Source organism: Natator depressus, chromosome 6 (assembly GCF_965152275.1).
Source record: "Natator depressus isolate rNatDep1 chromosome 6, rNatDep2.hap1, whole genome shotgun sequence".
Classification (NCBI taxonomy): Eukaryota; Metazoa; Chordata; order Testudines; family Cheloniidae; genus Natator; species Natator depressus.
Genome location: NC_134239.1, coordinates 44,346,348 through 44,371,250, shown reverse-complemented (window position 1 = coordinate 44,371,250; position 24,903 = coordinate 44,346,348). Strand labels below are relative to the sequence as shown.

The window sequence follows — 24,903 nt, the reverse complement described above, 5'->3', positions numbered from 1 at the left end:
TGAGATTATATTTCTCCTCAAGGATTGCACTGTTTTTCATTCTGTGAATATTTTGAGATATTCAGCAAGTTGTCAGTGAAACCCTTGGTTGCTTTGAAAGAAAGGGTAGACTATAAAAGATGGTCTGTGTGGATGGCTTATATTAGGGTATGTGTGTTGTATTTCTTGGACTCTCTCTCTAATGTAGCTTAAGCCAGAGGAATCAGAAATGCTATTTGTGGTTGGAAATTTGCAAACCTTGCAAATGTTGAAAATTGTTGTAATTACACTCTGTAGTCCGTCAGCTCAGTGCAGCTTTTACTAACTGTATGGCAGTTTATATCTGCCACCAATATATACATATGATCAAAATTTTCAAACTTGGGTACCTGACTTTAGCACCCAAAACCTGTATTTAGGCATGTTGGTTCTCTTTGCCAGCATTTTCTAGAGAACTAAAGAGAAACCTGTCTTTTTAAATCCACTTCCGCTCCAGATTGTCCCATTCAGCACAGGATAGGATTCCACCCACAGGTCTGATTCTGCAAGCTGCTCAGTGTCAGTACAGGAGTATGCACATGTAGAGCTCATCACAAGCTTAGGGCCAAGATTTGCAAAGGGCTTTTGGGCCTGTGAGAAGGAGGATGCTAAATATATTTGTTATAGTCATCCTTTGAAGGGAATAGGGAATAAAAAGTTCGGCTTTGCAAATGATGTAACTTGCGTTTTCAGCCATTGTGAGGTCTACTTTTTATAGTTTATCACTAGATTCATACAGATTAGCCCCAGGTTAGATAAAATGTTGAGTTAAAATATGCACAAGTTAAACACAACTATTAGCCTATGAAATGTTTTTAAACTTTTTATACTTTGTTTATCAAAGAACATATAATAATCAGGTTCTGATGTAAATACGTGTGGGGAAAAAGAGAAATTAGTTATTGCTGGAATTTCATGCTTAATTCTTATATGGGCTCTAATTCAGCAAAGCAATTAAAGCACACTTTTAGCATTAAAAGTGTCTAAATGCCATGGAAGTTTAGATACTGGTACACTAAGGTTATGTGTACACTAGCACTTTTGTCCGTATAACTTATGTTGGTCAGGGGTGTGGGAAAAAAAACCCCACTCCTCTGAGTGACATAAGTTACACCAACCGAAGTCTGGTGTGGAGAGTGCTGTGATGGTGGAAGATGCTCTCACTCCAACGTAGCTACCACTGCTCATTGGAAGTGGTTTCATTATGTCAACAGGGGAGCTCTCTTCCGTCACCATAGAGTGGCTTCACAAGAGCTCTTACAGCAACTCAGCTGCATCGGTACAGCTGTGCCCCATAAGGTCTTCAGTGTAGCCGTATTTGAAAATTCAACATTCACCACCCCAAGTACCTGTAGTGACCATGCTGTCTTCCTATTCTTAGAAGATACCATAGTACCACAATCCCTGCATAATGACAAATGCTATTTCTTGTATGATGCCTATAACATAACACGTATGTTAAGATTATCCGCTGGTTTGAAGACTCTCTGGGCTGGTCTACACTGTACAGTTAGGTTGTCTTAACCCTATTGCTGTGAAAAATGTTATGCTGCGTGTGATGAAATTAAGCCAATTTAAACCCCAGTGTAGGCATCACAAGGTCAATGGAAGAATTCTTCCGTCAGTTTAGCTACTGCCTTTCGGAGACGTGGATTTACTACTGTGATAGAAGAGCCCATTCTGTATTAAGCATCTGTATACTACAGTGCAACAGCTGCAGCTGTGTTGCTGTAGCATTTCTAATGTAGCTACACCTTTTAATGATTAGGGTGACCAGATCGCAAGAATAAAATATCAGGACACGTGTTGGGGACAGCCATAGGCTCACAGCCCCCACCGGAGCCATGGGGGTGGGAGGCACACAGTCCTAGGAAGCCACGGGTTGAGGGTGCGTGGCTGTGGCCCCAGCCGCAAGCCGCTGATGTGGGGAGCACGTCTCCGGCCCCGCCTCAAGCCACAAGTGAATCGGGGGCCCCTGCCGCAACTCCGGCTCCCGCCGTAAGCTGCTGGTGCGGGATACATGGCCCCAGCCCCTGCTGCAAGCCGCGGGTTGGTGGTGCGCAGCTCTCGCTGCAGCCCCCGGTGGCCGTCCCACCGCAAGCCACCCGCCGCAAACCTTGGGTCAGTCAGGGACGCATGGCCCCAGCTCCAGTCCCCATCGCAATCTGCAGGTCAGGACGCATGGCCCCAGCCCCCACCGCAGGGCAGGAACGTACAGCCCTGGCTGAAGGCCCCGGCAGCAGTCCCGCCACAAGCCACCCGCCACAAGCCGCAGGTCGGTCGGGGACACACAGCTCCGGCGCCCGCCGCAAGCCGTGGGTTGGGGGCGCATGGCCCCGGCTCCTGCCACAAGCTGGGGTCACACAGCCCTGGCTCTGGTCCCCACTGCAAGGGCAGGGGGTTGGGGCATGGGAAGAGGTTTGGTGTGCTGACTCCGGGAGGGAGTTTGGGTGTGGAAGGGAGGTCAGGGCTAGGGCAGAGAGTTGAGGTGCTGGAAGGGGTGCAGCGTGGCGCTTACCTTGGGCGGCTCTCTGGAAGTGTGACAGCTCCCTCTGGGTCCTAGGTGGAGGCTCAGCCAGGTGGCTGTGCACGCTGCCTCACCCACAGGCGCCACCCCTGCAGTTCCCATTGGCCATAGTTCCCAGCCAATGGGAGCTGCAGAGCAGGTGCTCATGGCAGGGGCAGCACGCAGCGCCCCCCTGGCCATCCCTGCGCCTGCGACCCAGAGGGCGCTGTCACCCTCTTCCAGGGAGCTGCATGGAGCTGGGTAGGGAGCCTGCCAGCCCTGCGCCAACGGATGCCTGGCAAGGAACCCTACAGTATCGGGACAAATGGCGTCCTGATTGTATATCAGCCTAGACGCAGGACAAAGAGTTAAATATCGGGATGTCTGTATTAATGATACTAAGTGCAGGCATGGGAGTTAAGGTTAGAGGTGTAGCCTTAGCTATGAATTCCCTAGCTTTTCTTTGTTAATCAGGAATACTCTGCATTAGAAATAGCATTGTTTCCCATCTGGAAAGGGGAGTGAAAGCTTCCTCACCCATCCCCCCATTGAGAAGCGTAATGAAAGGATCCCCATGGTTTAAATATTTAAGATATCAAATTTCTCCACTGTTTTCTCATTTTAATTTAATTATTCTTTAGTTAAAAACAGAATGTTGAAGCAAGGAAGCAACAGCAAAATTCTGATGACCAATATGACATGGGCATCATCTCGAATTTGGCAGGGTTGTGTGCAAATCATTAGTCTAAAAGCAAACTGACAAGGCACTACAAATAAAACTCCTGTGAAAAGAATGAGGAGGAATATAGTCTTGTATTTGGGGAGTACATCTTACATCTGAAGAATGTCTGTCTGTACAAGTGAAAAGAAGTTTCCCCTAAAGTCCATTTATGTACAGTATAGTCTTTCTACAGATATCCCCTGAAATAGAAAACATATGGTCACTTGTCAGTATTAGTCACAGTCATTTCTTAAAAAAACCAAGGGTCCAGATCAGAACATATTATGAAAATTATTATGAAAATTAATGTGGAAAATATTTAGTACTAAAAAAGCCAATGTGTGAGCCTTCTAAGAACCAGGGGCCAGCTCCTTAGCTTGTATAAATTGTTATAATGTCATCACCTTTGAAATCAATGGCACTACGACAAATTATGCCAACTGAAGATCTGCCCCTAGATTTGGTGATTATGCTTTGAAATATGCTAGGGGACTAAATCCTGACTGCCATTCTCTTTCAAATAGTCCCATTTACTTCAGTGAGACTATGTGTGTGAGTAAAATGAACAGAATATTGTCAAGCATAATTTTTAAAAATATCTAATGTTCATTGGCTCTTTAATTATATAAATAATGACATTTTACTATTGTATTATACATAGGAAATAAATATTATTCCCAGTACCATCTTTTAACCATTTAGAATAATACAGAATCAATTACAGCATTCATGATGTAAGAACTACCATACTCAGCCAGGCCAATGGTCCATCTAGTGGTCAATAAGAGATACATCAGAGGAAGTTGCAAGGAAATCCCGAATTTGACAGTTATATGATTCCAGATGATTCATGTGTTTAATAGGTTCTTCTCCAGTCACTTGCACGTTAGGTAGCTCATAAAACAAATTCATTTTTTCCCTGTATAGCACATATATGATTCTCTGTTTCTACCTGGTACAGCATCTGTATTAACCACTGAGCATATGTAGGGTATGGAGAGAAAGTGTTTGTGTTTGGGTTTCCATGCTCATATTATAATGTATTTTATTGCAAAAAGGAGACTGTGCACCAATAGTTTCTCTTCATCCTCTTTCCACACACTATATTCTAAGCTTGAGGTGTTCATTTCTGTATGGATTGCATTACTTGGGCCTGAATTATACAATCAGATGAACCCTAACACTTATATAGAGCCCCACCAACTTCAGTGCAGCTTGGTATAGCTATCTATGACAGATCCAGTCACAAGAGAAGATCTTTAACCGCAGTGTATAGTGATAGGAGACTGCCAAAGTTACTGCTTCTCATCAGATCTGTTTCTCTCTCCCTCCCCCCCCCCCCCACCCGACATCACTTTTTTCAGGGCCCTCTATTCCTACTCCCAGTTTCCTTGCCCAGCCAGTCACAGTATCCCCTGCTAGCTCTTTGTCCGATTTCAGTGTCGTCCTCCCTCAGCTCTTAGTCCCCTCCAACCAACCATTTCTTCAATTCACTCCAACTCCAAGTACCAGTTTCAGCATGGAAAGTTTCAACCCAAATGGCTTATCGGGCAACCTTAATAACAATCTCCCCAAAAAACAGAACAAAACATTATAATATATGTATATATATGTATGTGTATATGTATATATGCAGATAGCTGCTGTGCACATCAAATGTGGACTCCTAAGTTTATTTACACTGTTAAAACAATTATTTCAATTTACTATATTTGAATGGAGATAGTTACAAAAATAATTTATTACAATAAAAGCACTGTATTAAATGTATGTAGCAGCATTCTGTAAGGTGCACTTGCACCAGATTTTAAACATAAAATTTAAAAACCAAACCAAAATGGGTCCAGGATTCTAAACAGTGTGTACAATATTTTAAAACATGTTTTTTTTGTAATTGTGCCTACTTTACAATTACTGGTTATAGTATAAAATGAAGTCTGACCCATAATTCTAAATTTAAGCTTGCATACACTAGTAACACAGGCAAACTCCTAAATTAAAGTAACATTTAACATCAGCAGTTCCCAGACTCCTGAAAGTGGCCTGTTGAGAAACTGTGTTTTGGGATCCATGATTAATTTCCTGTCTTTTCACTTTCTCTTTGCATTACCATTCCCTTGAGTTCTTGGCTGAATGCACTGTAGCCTTCTATCTGGAGCGATTAAAACCTAGGTGGTATCCATTTCAGTTTTGTCTCGTAGAGCTGGCCCTTGTGGGATAAGCTTAAAAATAAACAACTCTTGATTATTTTAACAAAGTAATCTTGGCAAAGGGATAATTATGTTATAAAGCAGATTAAAATCCCAGCATTTTTTGCTTACAAGGTGTTTGTGCATGCAGTAGTGAACAGCTACAACAGTGCTTTTTATCCAAGAAAATTAATGGGATGATGAAAATGGCTCTACAAATCTTAAGTAGAGCAATTTTGAACAGATGGGTCCCAAAGAGATTCTTCCCCTTGTTGTGCCATGTGGCAGAGCACAGTAAGTATGTAGAAAGTGACAACAGTAATGGTTATAGCAGCTTGCTGCTATGAGTCATTTCAGTTTGTTACAAAATTAAATATAGACCAACAAGTATAAATATTGATCCTCAGCTGGAGTAAATCATTTTAGCTCCATTAAAGGCAGTAGAGCTGTGCACATTTATATCAGCTGAAGATAAGGTCCAATAATTATATTTTCTTATTTATGAACTGTTACTTTTAACTCTTAGAAGTTTGATACATTTCAGACTCCCAGCCAAATAAATGTTTGAGGATATATTTATATCTGTGCATACATTCATGTCAGTATATGTGGACCTGATTCTCCTCTGACTTCACTAATTATACACTATTGTAACTTAATTGACTTTCCCTGGAGTTACTCCTGACTTACACTAATGTAGATAAGAGGAAAAGTTTTTTCTCAGCCCCTGCATCCTATGGCTGGAGTATGCTCAGTGCAGACAGAATCTTTGGAGAATTTAGCCACCAAACTCTAAGAAGTCTCTACTGAGCATATACAGACACATTTTTCAAAGGTTTATAACTTTGTCACATTTGAGTATTTTTTAACAGGAGTAGCAAAAGTTACATCCCGAACATCAAGATGCCTCCCCTGCCAAATTTCAAGCCCTTGCTCCAGAGAATGGAGGCGCTACAATTTCCCAACTAAAAAATTGTAACAATTTTTTAACATGACAAAGCTATATATTATTCACAAAGTTCATTCTCAGAAACATCTGAACCATTTGTGCTAAAAGTTTCCCAGAAAATTGAGCATTAGGCAGACACCTGGCATGGGAAATGGTTAAAGTTTGGCAAAGTTTTAAGCAACTGAAAACAGGTTCTTACAATGGAAAGTGTTGAGCAACCTTAATGATAGCTCTGCCTATATGAGTAAATTGTACTGCATGCGGACAGGAGAAACTGATGGTACAGCCACAGTACACGGAAGCAGTGTGCAAGCTTCCTTCTAGAGCTCTGCCAGAAGTTTTAACCAAAGAACTATTTGATCTAACACAGGTTTCCCTATGTTTGAAGAATATTTGTTTGGCATTTTTAGTTTTGTAGTCTGTAAATCTCACAGTCTGCATATGGATAAAAGGAGGGAAAAATCCAGCAAGATCAGTGTTATCTATGGTTTCCTACATGTCCATCTTATCTGCAGCCTCCGAGATGACCCTTTGGCATATATCCCTGGATAGTGTCGTCATAATTATTTTCTTTTCTCTAAATTTTTTCCCTCCCCCATTATATTAAAATTGGCCTTAGTTTCAAAAGGCACCATCTTTTAGAAGGAGATACAAATCAGTTCCTTCATTGTGAAGATTTTGCCCTTCCCTGGCACAAATTTACAGTTCTGTGTGGAAGTTATTTTAAATGTGACTGTGTTCTTTGTACTGCATGGAAGGGATTTTCAAAAGACCTTAGGATTGACTTAACTCTGCTCCCATCTAAACAGGAAATTTATCAATAGGACCAGAGTTAGGTCAACACTAAGCACTTTTGAAAACCCCACCCTATATGTTGTGGACAGAATTTGAACCATAAGTCATATGGAACTGATCTGTTTCTGTTTGTTAGTGCTATTATATATTCATGGAGCAGCTTTCCAAGGAAGAAGGCACAAATATTAAAGCTCTTCAAGAGTCAGTTAGAAGAATTCCATTGCTAGCAGATGAATGAGTGAAATTTTCTCTCAGTAAATATAATCAATACCACCTCCAAAGGGTTCGGGAAGAGGTACGGCCATGGCTTCCCATTCCACACCAGCTCAGAGTGAGCGTACTATGCTGAAAGGGAGAAGACAGCAGTATCTGCAGCCCCTGCACAGTGGGCGACTTGGGAACAGATTGTGCCTCTGTGACCAGGTGTCGGGTTGGGATACCCAGAGAATGCCACACTCAGGGCAGATTGCAAGAAATAGACAGACAATCCCCTAAACTGGTGATTTATTCTATAATTAGGTTCACCAAGCCAGTAACAAAAGAACTTCTGTATTACCACACTGGTTACAATATGCCAAACCCAGCCCCTTTTAGGCATTCTAGCCCTTGGTTCCCATCCAACCAAGTCTAATATAGTGAGGGGTTATTGAAAACCCTATTCACCATACTTAAAGTTCTACCAGTCCCAAAGGGTCAGACACTTACCCTCAGATCTTTCCCAGATAACACACTGTCAGTCATCCTTAGTAAACTAGCTACAAATTTATTAATAAAAGAAAAGTTATTAATGGTTAAGGAATCATATACATACATACAAGTGATTTTTCAGTGTTCACAGATCAGGATCATAGCAGTGATGTTATATCTGTTGGTTTGCAAAAGAAATTATCTCAACAGGGCAAAATCCAGGGCAGCTTAGATGTAAAGTCTGTTAAAGTCTTTCCATACATTTTCCAGGGTATTCCAAATGACTGTTTGGAAGATCTCAGTCCCACGGTTTAAACTTTCCCAATTCAAAGTTCAGCAGCCTAGAGATGAAAGGATCAGGCCAGAGGTTTCACTTTTATAGCTGAGATGGGCTGTTAAATGTTTTGAGCACAGCATGTGACTGAGGATTCTTCTTTGTTGAGCACACACTGTCCCATCACTCTGAAGTTAACGTTCTATTTACTATGCATGCACAGGTAATCCAGTTACACTGATTAACATAAGGCAATTAGCTTGTCCTCCCTTATAACAGAAAAAAGAAAAGGAGTACTTGTGGCACCTTAGAGACTAACAAATTAATTTGAGCATAGGAGTTTCAGAGGGGTAGCTGTGTTAGTCTATTTCAACAAAAACAAAGAGGAGTCTTGTGACACCTTAAAGACTAACAAATTTATTAGAACATAAGCTTTTGTGGGCTATGACCCACTTCATCAGATGTATGGAGTGAAAATTACAGTAGGCAGGCATAAATATACTGCACAAGAAAAGATGGGAGCTGCTTTACCAAGCGGGAGAGTCAATGATTCAATCAGGGTGGATGTGTCCCGTTCCCAACTGTTGACAAGAAGGTGTGAATGTCAACAGAGTAGTACTACAAAAAGTAATTTTTAACTATGCCAATTCCATCAGGGTGAATGGCCCATACTCGACAGTTGATGGGAGATTATTACTTGTAGTGACCCAGTCATTCCCAGTCTTTATTCAGGCCTAATTTGTTGATGTCAAGTTTGCAAATGAATTCCAGTTCTGCAGTTTCTTGTTGAAGTCTGTTTTTGAAGTTTTTTTGTTGAAGAATGGCCACTTTTAAGTCTGAAATTGAGTGTCCAGGGAGGTTAAAATGCTCTCCCACTGGTTTTTGAATGTTATAATTCTTCATGTCCGCTTTGTGTCCATTTATTCATTTGTGTAGAGACTGTCCGGTTTGGCCAATGTACATGGCAGAGGGGCATTGCTGGCAAATGATGGTATATATCATATTAGTGGATGTGCAAGTGAACGAGCCCCTTATGGTGTGGCTGATGTGGTTATGTCCTGTGATGGTGTCACTTGAGTAGATATGTGGACAGAGTTGGCAGTGGGGTTTGTTGCAGGGGATGGTTCCTGGGTTGGTGTTGCTGTTGCGTGGTGTGTGGTTGTTGGTGAGTATTTGCCTGAGGTTGGGGGGCTGCCAATTCCTTGTTAATTAAATACAGTAGGAGACTTTACAGTAGCAAAGTTTAATTTTAAATATTTTACAAGATTGATCTCTTGTTTCTTTGGAAATCTGGGTTGAAGGAAAAGTGAATGAGACAACTTACAACATAACAAGTGTCTCAAAGGAAAATGAATTGCAATGCCATTCACAGATGTTACCAAATTTCTAAACAACAAAAAATTAAAGCGCCACTGCGTTAGAAATCATACTTCTATCTGGAAATTTTCCATTTTGTGTAGTTACAAGGAACATCTAAAATTAGTGTAACTGACAGAAATACAGTTAAAATGATATTATCTATTTTCTGTTTATTTTGTATATTTGACAGCACTTGGTACAGTCTCTTTCGCTGTTTCCACTATATAGTCAGAAAGTCCTCTTTTCCTGTAGCTTTTCTGGGTCTTTCACTCAGAAGCAGGGGAAAGCAAACACCAACACCATCCCCATAAAACCACAGATATAGGCAAGTGCACTTAGGGTCAGGGGTAGTAAGCTTTTTTTAAAGTGACTAGATTTTAAGTTGATGGTCTCCCTTTAAATCCTATGAAACTGGGACCTCACCTTGGTGACCGTAATGGAGTGTTTCCAAAACTCTCTCTAGTTATATTAACAGCAAAGTGCCAAACCTAAATTTAGGCTTGGAAATCTCGAAACCATTTCTAGTACTTCATCTACATTTATGAATATATTCCATTGATTGTAACTGCTGGAACAAGTAAATTGGTGATTTGTTATGTACATAATTGCCTAGAGTTTTTGCCCAGAGTATTTTCTTTCTAGCTCAAATGACTATTCCACATCAGATTAATTTATATGATTGCTGTCAGTCATCATGGTACTAATATATATAAATTATTGACTGTTTAAAAAATCTGAGATACAGTATGAACTATTGAAGTAGTTTAAGATTGGGAACACTGCCTCAATGATCAGCCTTTTTACAAGATTGCTTTCACATCCCAATAAAACTTGAATAAGCTTTCAGAGGGACTGGATCAGACGTGGGGCTCACGAGAGGAAAATCTTGGCAAGATCTATGGAATATGTAGAGATATATAATAAAGTATTACTCAGTCACAGCCCACAATCTACTGCCAGTGCTGTCCAATCTGCACTGCTGAATTTAGATAAGAACTTGTAGACTGTTGGGAAATAGTTTTTCAGCCCTCCATTAACAACTTTTCAGCTAATGCAAAAACTGCTTGAGGCTCAGATCTGAAGATGTTTTTCCTATATATTCTCTTGGTGAGCTTTCTGCTATTACCTAGGTCTTTCATCTCCTTTTGGAGGCCGCCTTATCAGGCTACTGTGGCTTTCCACATTGTGACTAGTTTGGGATAGAGTTATAGTGCACTGTTGTATGGTTTATAGTTTGCTGTGGCTGTCGAGAGCCCCCAATGGCTGCTCTCCCACTTCCTAAGATTGAGTAATATCTTCTTGGCCAGGAACATAGTGTAACCTGGGAATTCCCTTGAGAGAGAGATTGCAAAAGTGTTCCCAGCTATTTCTCGCAAAGAGAGTCTTGTTCATTTTAGGATGGACCACATAAGTCTGACATTGAGGTGAACATTGAAGCACAGAGAGATGAAGTGATTTGTTTAAGATTAACTGCTGTGTGAGTACTAGATTTCTGAGCAGAACCCAGGTTTGCTGAACCTATCTATTAGAAGACCGTAAACATTTTTGATTGTAGAAAATTTACATTTCAAGTAACTCATCAAAAAATCCAGTCAGTCTCTCAGCTGTTAGAGTCAGGAACACATGATATTACATGCATAACAACAAAATAACCTAAATGACTCTTCAGCCTGGCAATTTGGCTAATTAAGACAATGTTTCCTATGTAACTCTGTTTTCGTGGTAAGGATGTAAGAAATTAAAATCAAAACAGTGAAGAAATAAGACAACTGAAACACTTATTACGTCAAATTGTCCTTTCTTTGGGCGGGATCAACACCATTGCACCATTCCATGCACAGAAGAGACCAGTTGCGTGTGTCAATCTCCCCTCTCCTACATGAAAGGAGAAGGGTATTAGTCACCTCCACAGAGCTGGGTAGGACGGAAGAAAAGTGAGGGTGGTTAGGATGAGCTGCATTATACCCCATCCAGCCCTGTTAGGAAATCACTGTTAGCCTCCTTGTTTCTGATACTTTAGGATACACTCAGGTCACATTTTCAAGCTTTTCTCCGCAACCATGAGGCTTAGAAACTTTCTTTATTTATGGAAGTTTGAGATCTGTGAGGCACTTGTCTCCAAGAGTTGGAGCTTAAAGTAAAACATCAAGTGCCACAAAACTCATGAAAAAAATCACGAGAACTGGCAAGACTTTAACTAAGAGCTTGTCTTCGCTGCGTTGTTAGCTCGAGCTATAACTTGAGTTTTGCTACTACACTGAGTCCTGTCCACACACAAAAGTCTCTACCTCAAGTTACGTGGTGCTCTAAGCTCGAGCTAGCTGACCCAAGGAAGGTTGTCAAAGCTCCAGTGCTGCTGATGCTGGAGCTAATAATGCAGTGGGAATATAGGAGTCTGAGTTGCAACAATTCATCTGCTGCTAATCCAGTAACACTGTGCTGCTAACCGAATCACTCTGTGTAGCTCTGGTGTTTCGTACAGCGGTCTGGTCAGTTACTCGAGCTAAACTAGCTGAAGTGGAATGACTCAAATGTACTAATCCAAACTGACTGTTGCAGTGAAGACAAGCCCTAATCATCTAGAAGATAAATACCAGACTTGGAGCATATCAGTATTCTTTTTTTTTTTTTTCAGCTAGATCAAGGGATAGATTGAGGCTCAACCTGGGGTTGTTCATGACTTCTCTACCTCAGCAGCATCCCTGGGAAGATCCTCCAAGAGTCACAGTTCCCCACTGCTTTCCTCTTGGTCCAGGGAAGTAAATTACTGCAGCCCTTTAAAGGGTGTACCTTACTCTCCTCTCATTCTAGGGCAGCAGATGGAGGGAAGTGAGCCAATGCTCAGTCCACACCCCAGCTACTTGCTTGCAGGAGGTTGTATCCACAGAGCAGAACCCAGGATTCATGTAGGCCAGAAAGGGTGGGGGGAGAGAGAGGAGCCTGACTCCTTTTTATTCCCCTGCTCAGCTGAATAAAATAAGGACTCAGATAACTAGGAAAGCATCAACTGTATCATTCCCTTCTGTACTCTGTGGTGGATGTTATGTAACCAAAGATGTGGATGTCTGCTTTAGATTCAGTTTATTACAACAGTCAATGTTATAACCTCACTCATCACAGAACGAAATTCTTGGGAGGGTTTCCAAGGGTTACTTTTGAAATTAACTTTCTTCATACATAAATAATTGGAAAGGTTTTCCCTCAGCACATGTAATAATCTCCTTTCATGGGTCGCAAGAAACAGAGAACAGCTGCATTCTTTTACTCAGCACTGTCTCACAGGGAGTACTTCTACAGCCACGCAAGGCAACTGTCTGCTCTAGCTCAGTTGTTCTGCTTTACATGTTCATTTGTGAATCAGTGTGCGTAGGATAGGCAGGGGCAAGAGAAGAGTGCACGTAGTCTCCTCCTTTGCATACCTTGTGTAACATCCTGTCACAGAAATGGTTCCTGCACTCAGGAGAACACAGAAACTTCTCCCTTGGAGGTCCCTGGGATTCACATCACCCCAAAAGGGGCTGGTAGGTGGTATGGCCGTGGCAGATTCACATCTGCACGCCAGTCCACAAATTGAGATGGCTATAATGTGTGGGAGTTGGAAAAAGCTGTAGCGTGTTCAAGGATTGTGAACCGTGCACAATTCCCTGCATGCTGAGCTGTTTGCAGGCACAATCTCTCAAGGGAGCCAGAAGCCACAGTCTGTCCATGTGTTCCCCATGGGCCCATACAATGGCACACTGTCCCTTACTCAGGTTGGCAGCTAAATGACACCATTCTGTCCTATTCTTTACAGATATTGCATCACCGTTGTACCTGGTACATTTTAAGAGAAATAGAATTTTGTACCTGGATCTTTATGGTATTTCATACCATCAGAACTACCAGAAAGAAACTATGAAATGTGAGAGAGGCTCACTAAATTTCTTGCTTCACTGTGTCTACATGCTATAGGCCGAGGGAGATGAGTATTGCCGAAAATGAGAGGACTGGGCTTGATGGTGAAGGGAATGGCATGAGCAGACCTTCCGCACTGAGCTGGGAAGGGACAATAAATCAGGAAGAGGAAGAAGGTGGAAGGCCAGCTGTAGTATGTGTCAAGCCTGTGGTTGCACAGAGATCTGCATTTTAGTGGAACTCCCTCAGTCTCCTCTCAGGCCTGGACTATATGATGACTCATAGTTCCCCTCAATACTGGAGCACAGGGAAATGGCTGGCTAGAACAAAAAGACCCTGTATGAGATAAAAATCCATCACTGGACACAAGTGAGAAGCCCCATGTTCAGGATTCTGGGAGAAGGAGAAATCCCATACAGTATTTGGGACCCATACCAGGCCTGTCTCTCTTGAAAAAGTATCAAGCTGTCTGAAGTGGCTCACAAACATGAGTGTCAACCTTGGGGCAGGAAGAAGAAGCAGGGCATAAACCCCAAATTCGTTGTGAGTTCTATACTTAGGTTTTCACTAACCAAGTAACAGGTGTGAACTCCAAGCACTACAGCAGCTTAACCATGGAGTCACATACAGCCCCCCTGAGTACCCCAGTCTATCTTGCCACCCAGGCAAACTTGCCTTTGTGATAAATGGTGCCTTACACCAGAAATCACAATAATATGTAGGTTACTCCCATTCCCAAAGAACGAGTCATTTACCCAGGTCAATTGTACCTTAGATCTCTCACCAAAGACAATGCTTGTAGCCCAGGGGTGGCCAACCTGAGCCTGAGAAGGAGCCAGAATTTACTAATGTACATTGCCAAAGAGCTACAGTAACACGTCAGCAGCTCTCCCACCCACCGGCAGCACCTCCCTGTCCCTCCCCGCACCACCCGATCAGCTGTTTCGTTGCGTGCAGGAGGCTCGGGGGAGAAGGGGGAGGAGTGAGTGCATGGCAGGCTCAGGGGAGGGGACGGGAAGGGAAGGGGTGGAGTGGGGGCAGGGCCTCTGGCAGAGCCAGGGGGTTGAGCAGCGAGCACGCTCCGGCACATTGGAAAGTTGGTGCCTGTAGCTCCAACCACAGAGTTGGTGCCTATACAAGGAGCCGCATATTAACTTCTGAAGAGCCGCATGTGGCTCTGGAGCCACAAGATTGGCCATCCCTGTTGTAGCCAATCCTGTGATAACCTGACTACAGATATTAACTAGGAAAAAGAAATGAGAATTCTTTACAAGGTTAAAGCAGGTACATACACACACAAATGATTTAATCTTAGGTTTCAAAAAGTAATAGAAGCTACTGTGATGTGCTTTTTGCTATTTGCCTTTTTGGGCTAACCCAAGCTAAGCAGTTTGGGGATCCCTTGCTTATACTTAGAAATATTGCCCTCTCCAAGTTCCAAGCAGCATAGTGATACAGATCCCCCTGGTCAGGGATTTTTGTTCCCTTCCCCCCAGAGTTCAGACTGTGATGGGATGAGTGTTTGTGCACATCTCCTCTTCGTGGGTGTAGGGGGAGCAATTAACAGAGTCTTTAGTCCACTGATGTTCCACATTGGTTCGTCTGGTGTCTATTGGCCTTCTTTTGTTGGGCAGGAGATGACACCTCTTGGGGTAAACTAGTATTTCACAGTTGGTAATGTTTCTCTGACTGAGAACGTTTTCAGTTTCATAGCAACCGCTTTTTGTAGTTACAAAGTAAACACTTAAATATTACCTTATAATGCGGGATACAGATATAATAAGTGAGATTAATGCATGCAGCAACTCACAAGCATTTTATAAAGTCTGAAACACCTCTACAAATCTAATACATATTTTAACAATACTAACACACAGGTGAGCCAGATTGGTTTCCAGCTGTGCATTTGTCAGTGTTCAGTGAGGCTTAGGGCTGCCCTCATCACACACACGGTCTCCCTAAATGTAAGAATGCCCCTTGGAGGGAAAGGACAAGAGGAGACAGGAATAGGAAGGAGTGTAAGAGTTAAAAGAAGAGGAAAAATAAGAGGGAGAAAGGCTTTCCCACATTTTTGTCCTAAATAATGGTCCAGATTCTGGCTGCACTTGCAAGAGGAGAGAGGGTGTAGGGGCAGCCAGAATTTAGATTCTCACACTGCCTGACCCCCAGGCAGTGGAGAGGCATAGGCAGCTGTGGAGCAAGACACCCCAAAAGCTAGTCTGTGGGGGGCATTGCCATGTCCTCGTCTGTCTTCTGCACTGGCTGGCTGTCCAAGGTCAATGGCGGAGGGATTCTATGTTGCATTATTTGGGGGACTGATTTTGCAAGCACTGAAGTCAGTAGCACAACTTGCACTAACATTAATGGGTGCAAGACCATGGCTTTAAGTGCTGTAGTAGCCACTATTTCTGAATGTTCTCCCAAAGCCCTCCTGGAGGCTTGCTGTCTGTCTTTGTCCCCTGTAAGCAGAATGACTCCAGGAACTGCTGCTCAGAGTATCCCCCACTATTTAGCTCTGTCTTTGAACGCCAGAGTCTAGCCCAAAATTTGCAGTATGACTTAGTGATCTTTTATTGAAAATAACTGTAGTCAAACTTTATAACGTTTCCTATGGTGAAAAGATGACCTAAATATTATATCTCATGCAAAGCCTTGTCTCTTGTGAATTATGTATTTCTTCGTCACTTGTGAAAAATCTACCCTAATACAACGGTACTATATAATTTGTACTTTCTTTTCCAACTATAAATTTCTGTCTGGCTTTTTGTAAATCTTTTTTTTTTCCCTGAACTGGCATCAGAACATATTGTCTGAATGCAGAAAACATTCCTCCTCAGGAAAACCCGAACAAAAGAAAGAACCCAGTGAAGAACCCAGGAGTGTTTTCTTCTAGTTACAGTCCATTTAATTTACTTTTAATTCATTTTGAGTGCAGCATTCCCCTGGAACCCATATATCTCTCTGTATTAGGAAGCTTATCTGTTCCTGAACTCTCCAACTCAAATAAAATGTGGTTGCTTTAAGACTCAGTAAGGGGTAAAGAAAATCATATTGTTAAAAATGGAAATCAGTAACCATTACCCAATTGCTGGCTCAGACTGTAGGCTTAAGGCATCCTTAGAATAGCCATGCTAGATTTAGGAGCATTTGGGCAGCTGAAACTATATGAAAGCATATGAGCAAATTACCCTTAATTTTCAGGGGTACATAGCATTTGATCATATTTGTCCCATTGGATGAGTAAAACCTAGGTATCCCTTTGAAACATTGGGAAGTTATGGGTTTACTTTCTTCTGACATATGGAATAGCATAACACATATATGATATGATTATCCTACTCTCCCTGACTTAAGCAAAAACTTCCCCTTAGACTTCAGAGCTCCTGTGTGTGTGGCTCCGCTACTGGGGTAATATCGATGACAGGTACATCTGAGTTCTGTATGTGGAGCAAAACAGAATCCCCCTCTCATGGTTTATAGCCTGTATAAATATGCAAGGACTGATTGTGTCTTTAAGCCACCACAGCTCTGGGATGGACATGATGCAGAGTCTGACCAACCCAGTGGAGTTCCAGGCAAGCAAATTGCCTAGGCACAGTGGCCCTCAGAGCACAGGGAGAGAGTGGCTGCTGAGCCAACGTTTTTCAGCATGTGCTGTGCACCCTCCCACGCCCTCCAATGTTGTTGATGCAAAGGGGGCAGTGTGGCAATGGCTCATCCCTTCCTGAGCCCACTTTGAAGAGGCCAGTGTAGTAGCTGCCCTCCCTCAACACAAGGATTAAATTGTGCTTGGCCTTGCACCAGGATGGAAGTGGAGATGTGCCTGTTTTCTATTTGCACTATGGTAAGGTGATTTTCAGATTATAGAAAGGTTATTTATCTGAATCAAATAGGAAATATATGAGAAACAAGCAGGGGGGTTTTGGGGGGAGAGCTTTGATTTGTTGTTGTGGGCCTTCTGTTTTTCTTTGGCGAGGAGGGGCTAGGTTGGATCAGAGCTGCATTTAGTCTTAATCCACCAGTGATGGAGTTGTAGTTCCAGAGTGATGACGACTGGAGATTTTCTGCAGAATGTTTATGGGAGTACTCTCAGAAGTGGCATGTACTCCGCCTTGAAAAAAGCATTGCCCACGCCCCCTCCAGCCACCTCACCTGATCGTGTTACCTTTGGAGTGCACAGCGCTGCAGTCAACAGTAGTCTCCCACTCAGGAGCACATACTTCAGCATTCTGGCTGCCTTCTGCTTGGAGACAGAGGGGAAACAACTCCCTGTGTTCTCTGCCCCCACTAATGCACCCAAGGGGGGACAGCCGCAATTTGGCTCTTTAATAAAAGCTCTTTGAGGCAAGGAGCATGTCTTTTTCTGTGTTTGTAAAATGCAGGGTACATTTATGGTAAAAATATAATATACATACATTTTCTGCAGTCTTGTGGCGCACACATATACACACACATAGTTCACGTATATATAGTTCACAAATATATATTGTTTGTTTGTTTGTATTATAGGCCGAACGTGAACGAACATCTTTTAGAAATCATTTTTGATGACAGTGGCCAGAATGTAAATTCTTTTTCTTCACTGAATCATTGATAAGTATGGAGCATTCTGCATATTCTAATTATGTTAAGGTTTCTTAACTTCTTGGGCCTCAATTACCAAACTAACATCTGTGTGAAATAGTGTTAAATATCTACAACAAATACACATAGGAAAAGACACTGAAAGCAAGGTAGTGTTTGTCCTGTAACTACACACTACAGAGCATTCTGTATTGTCGATTTTAACTCGAACTGGGAATTGTAACTTTTTTATATGTTGAGTGAATTTTCTTTTCTTTTTTGTTGATGTGTTTTAGATGAAACCATTTTAATTATTCTGTTTTTAAAATCATACATTAACACATTCATCTGGCCTATCTTGGTATGTTGATTGTTAGCTCTTCAAGGAAGGGATTCTCTATTACTCTGTGTCCATACAGTACCAATCACAATGGCACATCAGTCCTGACTGGGGTCTCTAGGTGCTACTCTAATACAAACAATGAATAAAAATAACAGCATAGCATAAAACAAAACATTAAAGAAACTGAGTATTGACAGTTTTCACTCTTTTAGTCCATATATTCAGAGAGAGAGAGGCACTTCTGCTTTGGTTTGCAATATAGTATTCCTTTCAGATTATACATGGTTTAAAATGTTATTTATATGTTTGTTTGATGTATTTTACTTCTAGAAAACTGTTTGTTTGTGATATGTATGTACCAAAGGCTCCACATGGGTCCCGTCGTGCAAATCTAATTGCAGGACTGGGACCATATTCAGAAATACACAAGAGCAAAGCATTACTTTAAAATAGTTTAATATTGTGAATATGTCCTAACCTTGAACATGGAAATAACTACAGTGATACAAATAAGAAATAATAAAGATAATAACTAAAAGTTTGCTTCAATATTTTTTGTCTTACAGAATGTAAATATTGGGGCTCAGATCTGCAGCTCCCAAATATGTCTTTTGAAGAAGTCTTACACAGTGATGAAAGTGCCTACAAGTGGCTTTCCACCCTTAAAAAAGTAGGAATTGTGCTGTTAACAGGAGCTGCCACTAGACGGGGAGAGTTGGTTAAACTTGGCAAAAGGATTGGTTTCCTGCGTCTCACATTTTATGGGTGAGCTAGTTTTTCAAATGTCCTAGTTCTGCCAGCAATGTAATCACCTTTGATATGTTACACTTCAAGATGTAGGACCCTTCTTGGGGATTAATTTATTGTAGCCGGATCAGAATTATTCTTGGCTTCACATTAGAAAATGTAATCACTCATAACACTCTGTGGATGTGCATTGCTTTGCCATGCCAGATGGGATATATGACAAATAGCATGGTAGCCAGGAGCAAACTATAATGACAATCGTGATTGTAAAAGAGAATAACAGAATTGAAAACAAATATAAGATGATAATCAACAAGATCTCAAGCCATGGATAGAGATGTGCCTGATCAAATACCCTGGATCCAAACACCTTAACTTTGGATCAGCATTTGCATTCAAACTTTGTGTCAAACCCATTTCTAGTCAGGGAAATAGAGGAGGTTCAAGTGAGAGATTGTCTTTCATATCAGTTTTAAGTACCCACTTCACCACCTTTAAATGAAAGCTCTGCTCAGAAGAGTCAGTCAGCTCAGAAGGTGCTGAAATGAGGGTTACAATGTAAATATTTAAAATACATTTTCAAAGCTGACTAGGCCATGGTGGTTCTGAACCCTTTCCATACCAGGATATACACCAGTTCTCCCCTCCCACCTAGCCAGGATCTCCCTCCCATTTAGCAATATGGGAAGAGTAGTGTGACACCTGTTTGCAACCACCCAGTTGAGAACTCATGAGCTAGACTCTAGAGGATATAGACATCACATTAATGTTCATGTAAGCACAGACCCAGTGGTCACATCCCTGTCTGTCCCCAACCCCTTTTCCACGGTGGGCCATGCAGGACCAGTGCAGAGCTCAATTCCACCATGCTCATAGGGTGCAGATGACCTTGTATGCCCATTTCAGAGCCACCCTCTCTCAACAAAGCAGAACCCCTGCATTGATGGCTTTCCACGGCTTTTTCCAAATGTTTCACTTGCAGACTTTCTTCTTCTAAAGGGTTCATTTCAAAATGTCACAAAGCATAAGACACATAAGTATGTGCAGACCTTTAAGAAGTCCCATTGACTTCATGAATTAGGGCCCTAAATCTCCAACTCCCTAATGATCTGCTAGAGGGGTGAACAATCATAGAATCGTAGTACTGGAGGGGGCCTTGAGAGGTCTTCTAGTGCAGTCCCCTGCTCTCAAGGCTCAACTAACTATTATCTAGACCATCCTTGACAAGTGTTTGTCTAACCTGCTCTTTAAAATCTCTGCAACCTCCCTAGGCAATTTATTCCAGTGCTTAACCACTCTGACAGGAAGTTTTTCCTAATGTCCAACCTAAACTGCCCTTGTTGCTATTTAAGCCCGTTGCTTCTGTCCTATCCTCAGAGGTTAAAGAGAACATTTTTTCTCTGTCTTCCTTTTAACAACCTTTTATCTACTTGAAAACTGTTATCATGTCCTCCTCAATCTTCTCTTCTCCAGACTAAACTAACCCAATTTTTTCAATCTTTCCTCATAGGTCATGTTTTCTAGACCTTTAATCATTTTTATTGTTCTCCTCTGAACTTTCTCCAATTTGTCCACGTCTTTCCTGAAATGTGACACCCAAAATTGGACACAATACTCAGATGAGGCCTAATCAGCGTGGAGTAGTGGAAGAATTACTTCTCATGTCTTGCTTACAACATTCCTGCTAATACATCTCAAAATGATGTTTGCTTTTTTTGCAACAATTTTACACCTTTGACCCATATTTAGCTTCTGATCCACTCTGAACCCCAGATCCCTTTCCACAGTAGGCAGAACTCCTTCCTAGGCAGTCGTTTCCCATGTTGTGTGTGTGAGTGTACAGCTGATTGTTCCTTCCTCAGTGGAGTACTTTGTATTTGTCCTTAATGAATTTCATCCTGTTTACTTCAGACCATTTCTCCAGTTTGCCCAGATCATTTTGAATTTTAATCCTGTCCTCCAAAGCACTTGCAACTCCTCCCAGGGTGGTATTGTCCGCAAACTTTATAAGTGCACTCTGTCTGCCATTATCTAAATCACTGATGAAGATACTGAACAGAACCAGACCCAGAACTGATCCCTGTTGGACTCCACTTGAATGCTATTAGCTAATGTCTTGCTGAGCTCAATAGTCTTCCTCTGTCACCCATCCATCTTTGGAGAATAATTTTCAGAATTCTGATTTGCACATATTCTTCAATGACTTATGAAAAAAATAACAAACCCATAACATTTAAATGTTACCATCTGTGTTTCTGTCCTGTTTTGCCAATTGTATCTTATACGTTGGGGTCTGCATAGCCACTTAAAACCGGGACATCCAGGGGCTCCTAGCCAGGCTTTTTTCCCTGATCAGATAATACAAATTCCAGCTAAACATGTATTTTCATTTTGAGCACCTCAGTTCAAAAGTTAACAATATGGGTGCAACAGTGAATGTCTCCTTTTTTTGTCTGAAAAGATTTAAAATAAATAGGAGAAGACAAAATCCAAACCTTGGCTGGAAAGCCCACATTCCTTCCATATTAGAACAGAGAAGCAAAGATTTACTTCCCTCGTATAACGTTTTTGTATGAGGCCACATTCAAGTCATGTTGGCATATGCAGGGCTGGCAAGATTGATAAGCACAGCACAGTGATAATGGGAAAAATATGTTTATCTGAAATGTTAATTTGGGAGAGAGGGAAGGGAAGAAAAGATCCTTTTTTCTCATTATGTTGCTTCTTGTCAATGAAGAGATGCAGTGAAAGTCTCAGCAAAGTAAAGAAATGCTTGAATAAGGCCAATGAAGTGTTCATTTTATTGGCCTAAAATAGCTCAATCACTAATTGTCATAGAAAAATAAATTATTTGGGATGCTACCATCATTCAAGTTTACTGAAAAAGTTCTGAAAGCCGGAAAAATCGCCTTCATGATCCCGTAGCTTATTTCTGGCACTGGACAAGTTCCTTCTGATTTAATTTCCATTCTGTCATTTTTTTTGTGTCCACCCAGCTACTGAGCTCCATTTCTGGGGCAACTTCTGATCTCAGTCACATGGATGCAACAGCACTGAAATCAGCAGGGTTGCATGAATGCAACAGGAAAGAATTTAACTCTCTATATAAAGCACCAGTAACTGGGATAAATATACTAAATGTAGTTTTATTTGCCTTTTAAAAATTTTAAAGCAACCTAAAGTGATTAACATTGTAGTCTTTCTGAAACAGGAACTGTATTTAAAATCTATGGCCCATCCAAATGTTACTGTATTTCAAAAAGATGCCTGTGAGCCAAGCTAGGCATCATTGTATTATGGCTAGTCTGGCTGAGAAAATGCTCTTATTACTTGGCCTTTGGCCCAATAAGAGCATATGAATTACTCCAGCCATCAGCACTTACTGGTGGTCAACCAGAAAAGAGCATTTTCTCTGAAACAGCTACTGGTCTGCTTTTATTGGATTTGCCAAAGGAAAATGTGCTAACGGATAAAATGGAAGCAAAATAACGAGAACTATATGTTTACCTAAGGTTTTTATCCAATATGTTGGTCTCCTTCAAAAACTTGCCAGTTTCCTTAGATAACTAAATAATGTGACTACAGTAGGCAACCACTGTAGGCATGTAAAAAGATGTTATTTCCTCTGTCAAATATAATATTTACAGTGGCCGAACTTAAAAAGTTTCTTTTATTTTGAAAGACTCCACCAGTTTGAGAGAGGTTCCCTGCACTTAAAATGGGGAATAATGCTGGAACAAGAAATTTCCGTCAAGCCAACAGAAACTTCTTAAGTGAACCCAGTGTGTGTGGAATGCTGAACATCAGTCTAGCTGAAAGTCAGACATAACATCTTTTTGCATCTGATGAAGTGAGCTGTAGCTCACGAAAGCTCATGCTCAAATAAATTGGTTAGTCTCTAAGGTGCCACAAGTACTCCTTTTCTTTTTGCGAATACAGACTAACACGGCTGTTACTCTGAAACCTGTCATCTTTTTAAAGTGTTTTACCTATTGAGTCAATACAAAAAAAAAAAAAGAAGATTTTTGGTGCAATACACTGGGAGTGGTATCCTGTGATAGGATAGGAGCTACACTGAAGCTTTTTAAAAAAAAGCTTTACTGGGTGATTTTTGGATTTAAGGTGATGTGTTTTCAGCAGGAATTTGTTGTTTTTCTTTTTGCTCACCAGCCCAGTAGGAACAGTGGTTGAGATTTTCAAAGCTCACTAGGAGAGTGAGCCTTTAATTAATTATTTAATGGGAGTTGTGTAGCTGAATCCTCTACTCAGCTTTGAAAACCACACTTAGTACTTGTAAATATTTTCTTCCATTAAAAGCTTTTGTACTGGCAAGTGTTTCTATTCTTGGCCATTCACAAGATATCAGACTTTAAAAAAGGGGTGGGTAAACTACAGCCATTTTAATCCAGCTCTCAAGCTCCTGCTGCAGAGCAGGGTCTGGGGCTTGCCCCGCTCCAGCCAGGGAGCAGGGTCAGGGGCTGCTCTACACAGCTCCCGGAAGCAGCGGCATGGTGCCCCTCCAGCTCCTATGCATAGGGACAGCCAGGGGGCTCTGCTCTGCACACTGCCCATGCCCCAAGAGCCGCCCCCGCGTCTCCCATTGGCCGTGGTTTCCAGCCAATGGGAGTTGCAGAGGCTGTGCCTGCAGACAGGGCAGCACGCAGAGCTGCCTGGCTGCGCCTCCGCATAGGAGCCAGAGAAGGGACATGCCGCTGCTTCCGGGAGCCACTTGAGGTAAGCGTGGTTCCAGTCAAGCTAAATTGTCTGGATAGGGAATGAGGCTAGAACAGGGGTGGGCAAACTATGGCCCACGGGACATGTCCGGCCTGTCAGACCTTTTAATCTGTACAGGGAGCGGGGTTGGGGGCTTGCCCCGCTCTGCGCATGCCGTAGCTCAGAACAGCTCCTGGAAGCAGCAGCATGTCCCCCCTCCGGCTCCAACATGTAGGGGCAGCCAGGGGGCTCCATGTGCTGCCCCCGCCCCAAGCTCCACACCTGCAGCTCCCATTGGCCGGGAACCACGGCCAATGGGAGCTGCAGGGGCAGTGCCTGCAGATGAGGCAGCGCACAGAGCCGCCTGACTGGCACTGGGCCTCCGTGTAGGAGCCAGAGAGGGGACATGCCACTACTTCCAGGAGCTGCTTGAGGTAAGCGCCGCCTGGAGCCTGCACCCCGATCCCACTGCTGCCCTTCAAACCCCTCGGTCCCAGCCTGGAGCACCCTCCTGCAACCCAAATCCCTCATCCCCAGAGGAGCCCGCACCCCCCAGTCCCCCGCATACCAACCTCTGCCCCAACCTGGAGTCCCCTCCCACACTCTGAACCCCTCAGCCCCTGCCCAAAGCTCCCTCCCCTGCACCCCATCACCCTCCCCCAGCCCAGAGCCCCCTCCTGCACCCTGAACTCCTAATTTCTGGCTCCATCACAGAGCCCGCACCCCCAGCTGGAGCCCTCACCCCCTCCCGCACCCCACCCCCTAATTTTGTGAGCATTTATGGTCCGCCATACAATTTCCATACCTTGATGTAGCCCTCAGGCCAAAAAGTTTGCCCACCCTGGGCTAGAACATGTTTTAAATATAATTTTAACACAGATTTAGTTTCTGTAGATGGCTTTATGCCCACGCAGATCCCATTACAGGATCAGGGCCACAGTGTGGCCCAGTGCACAACAGCTGACAAGATCATGTTAGGAACCACTTTATCCTTAACAGTAGTTAAAGCAAGCTTATAGCTCAGTGTTGACTAAAACCTTTGTCCTGTGTGTATCCTTATGTATCAGGTTTCTCAGTAATTAACATTTCAGGGAAAGGGAAAAGGTTTGTAAATTACCTCACTTCTCCAAAACTCATTTTGTTAG

General features: G+C 42.4%; 1 protein-coding gene across 1 annotated transcript in view; it reads left to right on the top strand.

Moving 5' to 3' along the window:
- BBOX1 (gamma-butyrobetaine hydroxylase 1) overlaps positions 1-24,903 on the top strand; it is a 71,005-nt gene that overhangs the window by 23,551 nt on the left and 22,551 nt on the right. Inside the window, exon 4 of the mRNA XM_074955166.1 lies at positions 18,865-19,063. Within this exon, the coding sequence (XP_074811267.1) occupies positions 18,865-19,063 (199 nt within the window). The remainder of the gene's footprint in view (positions 1-18,864; positions 19,064-24,903) is intronic.